The 7663-nt window shown below is 51.4% G+C and overlaps 1 protein-coding gene across 1 annotated transcript; it reads left to right on the top strand.

Moving 5' to 3' along the window:
- The first annotated feature begins 1711 nt into the window (after positions 1 to 1711).
- LOC131281887 (probable multidrug resistance-associated protein lethal(2)03659) lies at positions 1712 to 7463 on the top strand. The gene is made up of 7 exons (XM_058311249.1): positions 1712 to 2047; positions 2114 to 2695; positions 2829 to 4590; positions 4668 to 4989; positions 5305 to 6353; positions 6439 to 6585; positions 6667 to 7463. The coding sequence occupies exons 1-7, from the start codon at positions 1725 to 1727 to the stop codon at positions 6724 to 6726; spliced, it is 4245 nt and encodes a 1414-aa protein (XP_058167232.1). The 5' UTR covers positions 1712 to 1724; the 3' UTR covers positions 6727 to 7463.
- The last annotated feature ends 200 nt before the right edge of the window (positions 7464 to 7663 follow it).

Below are 7663 nucleotides of genomic sequence, written 5' to 3'. Positions count from 1 at the left end.
CAAGCCGGGACGATGTTGTTGGTTTGTTTAGCTTCGTTGGCTGGATCGATGCAATTGTGGGCTTGCAGTTCGGAAAAGCGGATCCGGGGGTGGCTCGGTGTCACGTTTCATCCGTCAGCGGACAACCGATGTTGTTACTCGTGGTGGTGTTCCATTTTGAGGCGATCCCGGGGATTCCTCGGTTCGATACTGACTCATCGAACGCTAGCATTCGGAGGAGTGCCGGAAGCATTTAACCGTAGGCTCCTTGAGACCGGCCTAGACCGGAAGAAAAGTGCTCAAAGAATGTCTGGTATTTAGAGGCTGACGACGGACGGCGGCAGGGCTCAAAACGATTCATTGTGAAGTGGCCATCTTAACCGAGAAGGCTCTCTGTTGTTTGCCGGTCTTAGAGAAGTGCAAACGGAGGGCGCACTTGAAAGGCGGTGGCTTAGTTTAACCCGATTCCCTAAGTCAAGGCTTCACCGGCCACTTCACGAAACGGATTAGCAGTAATCGTACTCCTCGTGACGGTTATAAATAGAACCAGGGCTACCATTTCCCATTTGACGGACATGGTTGTGGTTCCGTTGTGCCAAAAAAGCGAACGCTACCTCGCAGAGGCACGCATCGTGATCGCTAGACGGTTCTGATGTGGCCCACCACGGGCACCTTACCCTCGACTCCAGCAGACCGTGAAGCGTCGGCTACCCTTGCCTTTTGGTTACGCTAGAGCACTCTTAGAAGAGGCGGTATGTGGTGGTTTTACTTTTACAAAAACGAGTTCAAGAAAACTCCGTCCCGACCGGAGTCAGGCATCCTTCACCGTAATTAACGTTTCTTCCGCTTGAGAAGCAGTTGATTCTGTTTCCGTTTTTTACCGCCGTCGAAGCCAATTTTTGCTTCCAATGCACCCACGATTGAAATAGTCCATCAACTTTCGTCGCCAAGGCAACAGTGTTTGTCTGTAACGCATAATTTTTCACCTCGCAATCACGGAGTCTCTATGGCACAAATGTGTTCCATTTAACATACCAGTTTAGTCCCACGACCTAACATAAAGGACATCGTTGGCAGCTATAAATGTAACATAAATAGTGTAGTAAAAAAATATAACATAAATAGGCAGCTATAAATGTAACATAAATAGTTTTAAAAAATGCGAGACTTAGTATTAAAGCATACATTTATAGCTTAGTTATACAGAATGACAAACATTCCCTAGAGACAAAAACAGAAGAGCAAGAGACGTAACTTGATGCGCTATGTCGAAAACATAATGCCTTAGAGTCAAAATTTTATGTGCCAAACCAAAAATGGGTGGCCGAGAAACGAATATAGCTGCTTTTGAGATCAAATTTCCTAGTAAGCGCATTATCTTGGATTGCGCAATTTTGTTTTGCATGATGCCACTCTTGGCGCGATTTAAATACGTTACGATTAAGCCGAAGCATCATAAAGCGTACCATAACCTTAAAATCCTTCTGTACACACTTGTTACACACAAAGAGGCCATCGGGTGTGCCATATGGGATGACACTAAGAAACCATTACGTGTGCCGGCCTTATCATGCCGGTTGATGGCGTTCCACTTGCGTGTTATCTGTGGATGCAAAGAAAGGCAGATAGAGAGAGAATGCTCGTTGTACTTCGGATGACGCTGCACAATGCGTTCGTAAGATTCGTTTCAGCTTTATTAATGACCCGTTTCGTTGACACTCTTCCCCAGAAGATCGGCCACCCAGATGGAGGGCCAAAAGCGAAAGGACCGGGAGGTCTGCCCGCGACACAAGGCTAACTTCCTGTCCTACATCATCTTCGGCTGGACGATACCGATCTTCTTCAAGGGCTACAAGAAGGAGCTGAACTCGGACGATCTCTACCAGCCGCTGAAGGAGCACAAATCGGACGGGCTCGGCCATCGGCTATGCGAGGCGTGGGAAAGTGAGCTGCAGACGGCGAGGACGAAGGGCCGGGAGCCGAAGTTGCTGCGGGCCGGTTTCCGTGTGTTCGGTTGGGACATTGCGTGGCTCGGGGTGGTGCTGTTGACGTTGGAGATGGCGTTCAAGTGAGTAATATTGTTAACCATTTTTTAAATTTATTTTTAACTAATCTTTGCCCCTCCTTCTTCTAGAGTGACGCAACCGTTCTTCCTGGGCAAACTGGTGGCGTACTATTCCCGCGCCGAAGGGGACATCAGTGACGCTTATCTGTACGCGGGTGCCGTGGTCCTGTGCAGTGCAGTCAACGTCCTGTTTATCCACCCGTACATGCTGTCCCAGCTGCATCTGGGTATGAAGTTGCGTGTGGCCGCGTGCAGTATGATCTACCGGAAGTCGCTTCGGTTGAGCAAAACCGCCCTCGGTGACACGACCGCCGGTCAGGTGGTCAATCTGCTCTCAAACGATGTCGGCCGGCTCGATCTGGCGGTGCTCTTCGTGCACTACCTATGGATTGGGCCGCTGGAGACGCTGGTCGTGACGTACCTGATGTACCGCGAGATCGGTGTTTCGGCCGTGTTCGGGGTGATCTTCCTTCTGCTGTTCATTCCGTTGCAGGCGTACTTGGGGAAGAAGACGTCGGTGCTACGGTTGCGTACCGCGCTGCGCACGGATGAGCGTGTCCGGTTGATGAACGAAATCATTCAGGGTATTCAGGTGATCAAGATGTACACCTGGGAGCGTCCGTTTGCCGGGCTGGTGGCCATGGCACGCAAGTAAGTTGGAGAGGAGTGCCCAATCGCAGCACGTCGATTAAACAAGTTTGAAATATTTCAACGTGAAATATTTCACTCTTACAAATTGGCACCAATTGACCAACAAACTTATCGACTTTTTTCCCGCACACAGGAAGGAAATTAAGGTGATTCGCTACGTTTCGTACATCCGCGGTATCCTGCTGTCGTTCATCATGTTTACCACGCGCGTCTCCATCTTCCTCAGCCTGGTGGCGTACGCGCTGTTGGGCGAGGTGGTGACGGCGGAGAAAGCGTTCGCCATCACGGCGTACTACAACATTCTCCGTGCGACCATGACCATCTTCTTCCCGCAAGGCATTGCCCAGTTCGCCGAGGCGCTCGTGTCGGTCGGGCGCATCCAGAAGTTTATGCAGTACGAAGAGATCGAAACGGCCGCCGGGGTCTCAATGACGGGATGTGACGACGAGGGCGCGGGCAAGGACGCGACGGCGTCATCGTCCTCGTCGTCCGAGCTGGCACTGAAACCGTCGGCCGATCCGTTGGCCCTACCGAGCAGTCAGCTAATACGGCACTCGGAGTCCGACGGGCTGAAGGAGGGAATCGCTGGGAATGGGGAGCGGCAGCACCACCTTTCCGATGCCGGTGTGCTCGTGGAGAAAGCGGTTGCCCGCTGGGATCCGAAGGCAACAGAGTTGACGCTCGATGGGGTCGATCTGCACGTGCAGCCCGGTACGCTGGTGGCCGTGATTGGACCCGTCGGTGCCGGCAAGTCCAGCTTGATCCACGCGATACTGGGCGAGCTGCCGCTCGAGTCCGGCCACATCAAGGTGAACGGGGATATTTCGTACGCCTCGCAGGAACCGTGGCTGTTCTCGGGCACGGTCCGACAGAACATTCTCTTCGGGCTGCCGATGGATCGCGAGCGGTACAAGCAGGTGGTCAAGACGTGCGCCCTCGAGCGGGACTTCCATCTGTTTTCCGACGGCGATAAGACGATCGTAGGCGAGCGTGGTGTATCACTCTCCGGGGGCCAGAAGGCACGCATCAGTTTGGCCCGTGCGGTGTACCGGAAGGCCGAAGTGTACCTGCTCGACGATCCACTGAGCGCCGTGGACTCGCACGTGGGCCGCCACCTGTTCGACCATTGCATGCGCGACTATCTGCGCGGCAAGGTCGTCATCCTGGTGACGCACCAGCTGCAGTACCTGCAGAACGCCGACCAGATCGTCGTGCTGATGCACGGTCGGGTGGAAGCGGTCGGGACGTACGATAAGCTGCGCGAAAGTGGCCAGGACTTTGCCCAGCTGCTGGCGGCACCGTCGAGCAAGGAGGACGACAGCACCGACACGGAATCGCTCAAGCGCTCCGGCAGCCTGTACAAGCGGCAGAACAGCGAGTCGAGCATGGACTCGACCGTCGTCGACGGCGAGGGACCGGAAACGAAGGCCGCCGAGGAGCGCCAAAAGGAAGGCTCCATCGGGTACGACGTGTACAAGGCGTACTTTAAGGCGAGCGGGGGCTACTTCATCGTGTCGATGATATTCTTCATGTTCCTACTGTCGCAACTGTGCGCTTCCGGTGGCGATTACTTCCTCACCTATTGGGTCAACAAAGCCGAACAGAGCCCGGAAGCATCGGAGAAGGCCGCACGCGCCATGTTCAGTGCGTTAAGCAACCAAACGGCGATGGATGAAAGCGAACTGCTGTCGAATGCAACTAGCCCAAAGCCATTGGAAACAACCACGGCGCTTCCGACGCCACCGAGTGGGATTGCCGTGTTCTTCACTGCCATCCGGCAGATGTTTGCATCCGGCAACGAGGACGAGGATCGGTACATTGACATCTACATTTTCACCGGTCTAACGATTGCCACCGTTGTTATCACGCTCACCCGTAGCATGTTCTTCTTTAGGGTAAGTGGCAAACCCTTTCGTCGTTGACTACAACTTGGTGTAACCTTTCCGTGTTTGTGTTTTCCTTACTTTCACAGACCGCAATGAAAGCGTCCCGTCGGCTGCACGATGCCATGTTCAACGGCATCACGCGCGCCTCGATGTATTTCTTCAACACGAACCCATCCGGTCGCATCCTGAACCGATTCTCGAAGGATATGGGCCAGATCGACGAGTACCTGCCGAGCGTAACGGTGGACGTGATACAGATTTTCCTCTCGCTGATCGGCATCGTGGTGGTCGTGGCTATCGTTAACCCGTACAACCTGATACCGACGGTCGTGATCGGTATCATCTTCTACTTCATGCGCGCCTTCTATCTGCTCACGTCGCGCAACATCAAGCGTGTGGAAGCGATAAGTAAGTAACTGGCTAAGGGAATCTCTAGGGCTAGGTATTAGATTTGATTTGAAGGGAACTACGGTTACGCAATGCTGTACTGTAGCACTTCACGCAAGAGAGATTTCATGTTAAACTAAAAACTGAAACTTTATTTGAGATTAAATGAAATTTAGTGTCGTTTAAAATGGGCTTTAGTTCTAAATGATTCATTTGCATATGCATTTGGAAGGGAGTTTCAGGTTATAACTGGATTAAGTACATTATTATGTACTGCACCTTATTATATCATAACTATAATCAAATCCTTCCACACAATTCGCTTCTTTCTTCCAGCTCGATCACCAATCTACTCCCACTTGTCCGCGTCATTGTCGGGTCTTTCGACGATCCGTGCGTTTGGTGCCGAGAAGGTGCTGGTGCGTGAGTTCGATTCCCACCAGGACCTGCACAGCTCGGCGTTCTATCTGTTCATTTCAACTTCTCGCGCGTTCGGCTTCTACCTGGACGTGTTCTGTGTGATCTATATCGCGATCGTCACGCTAACGTTCTTCATCCGCGGTGACAGCGGGGGCAACGTTGGGTTGGCCATTACGCAAGCGCTTGGCATGACCGGTATGGTGCAGTGGGGTATGCGCCAGTCGGCGGAGCTTGAAAACACCATGACGTCGGTGGAGCGCGTCGTCGAGTACGACAATGTCGATCCGGAGCCGGCGCTCGAGGCACCGGAAGACAAAAAGCCACCGAAAGAGTGGCCCCAGGAGGGTCGCATCCGCTTCGAGAAGGTATCGCTGCGCTACAGCCCCGACCCGGACGGTGATCTGGTGCTGCGTGATTTGGAATTCGAAATCGAACCTCGTGAGAAGATCGGTATCGTCGGTCGAACCGGTGCCGGCAAGTCGTCGCTAATTAATGCCCTGTTCCGCCTGTCCTACAATGGTGGCTCGATCGTGATCGATGCACGCGACACGAACCAGATGGGGCTGCACGATTTGCGTGCGAAGTTATCGATTATCCCGCAGGAGCCGGTGCTGTTCTCCGGCACGCTCCGATACAATCTCGACCCGTTCGACGAGTATCCGGACGATAAGCTGTGGTTGGCGCTGAAGGAGGTCAAGCTGGAGGAGGCGGTCAACGAGCTACCGTCGGGACTGTCGTCGAAGATCAACGAGGGTGGCAGCAACTTCAGTGTCGGCCAGCGGCAACTGGTGTGCCTGGCGAGGGCCATACTGCGCGAGAACAAAATCCTCGTGATGGACGAGGCGACGGCCAACGTCGATCCACAGACGGACAAGCTAATTCAGCAGACGATCCGGGAGAAGTTCAACGACTGCACAGTATTAACGATAGCTCACCGATTGAACACGGTCATGGACTCGGACAAGGTAAGGGACACCGGTTGCTTTTGTTGCCAGTTCGGTGAACCTCCATTCGTATCGGGTTTTTATTTCTCTCCTGTATCCTCTTCAGGTGCTTGTGATGGATGCTGGCCGGTGTGTGGAATTTGGCACACCGTACGAGCTACTTACCACCGAAGGAGGCCCCAAAGTATTCTACGGCATGGTGAAGCAGACGGGCAAGAGTACATTCAACACGCTTCTCAAGATTGCGGAAGAGGTATGCACTCATTTGAATTGTGTGGTTTTTTAAAACACTGTTCCTCAAACCCATTACTACTGTTTTCCTCTTCCCCAACAGTCTCACAATCAAAGGCACAAGCCCAAACAGCAAACGGAAGTGGCCTCTTCAACACAATAGAAACCACCATCTCTCAACCCATCGATCCGTAAGCGATATAGCCATGGATGCATTAATCTCCTGTGCACGTACCCCCCGAAATCAAACCTCTTCACCAGCCAGGGATGCTGCTTAATACCTCGTGCTTAAAGTGGCCTTCACTTACTTAAAGTACTAAGTACTACCCCAACACAAAACGGGGTAGCAAAAAGAAGATATAAAGAACCGTCTACCGTCAGGATCTTTTAAGTATAAGTCTAAAAGTTTTGTGTAAAAAAGAATCATACATACACTCACACACATAGTATCACTGAAACAGATCAGATCTTAATGTGCATGTGCCTGTAACCGCGATACGATGCTTAAAGTCAATCGTTAGCCAGACTAGTTGGATAAAATATTAGGGACGACGCGTGCGAGCTGTACTTTGGCTTGTTTCGGAGCCGGGATTGTCCACCAGCCGTTCGTTAGTTGTAGATATACATATACATATATTCATCGCGTACAGGCGGTGTAGCGTTTGTGACCGTGGCACCGGAGGCAGGTGTCTAGAACGTTGTCCGATTGTTTCGGTGCCTTAAATGTCTCAGAATTAGGTTTAGCGTTATCGATAGAATAGATACACATACAACGTAATTAGGTTCTCGGGTGAATTGCGGGCGGAGGGATCATTGTGGCATCTCATGAAGTATTTGTCAGAAACAGTTGTTAGTACTTAATAAAAACTCGTTTGTATATTTTGGTTTCTCTTGCCTAAAGTCGAGTTGAGTTTTTTTGTCTTTATTGAACTGTATTTGCCGCGACGCTCTCGAACAAAATAAATAAATAATTATAATACTTTTTCTTCGTAAAAACACCATTAACGTACATTCTGTTATGGCTTCTGTTAAGACTGTTGTGGGATTCGATTCCTTGTCTGGGATTCGACTCACTGTTTTTTATTGAGTTTCAGTTAGAT

Source organism: Anopheles ziemanni, chromosome 2 (assembly GCF_943734765.1).
Source record: "Anopheles ziemanni chromosome 2, idAnoZiCoDA_A2_x.2, whole genome shotgun sequence".
NCBI lineage: Eukaryota > Metazoa > Arthropoda > Insecta > Diptera > Culicidae > Anopheles > Anopheles ziemanni.
The sequence above is the reverse complement of the archived record's forward strand: the minus strand, read 5'-3'. Positions and strand labels throughout refer to the sequence as shown.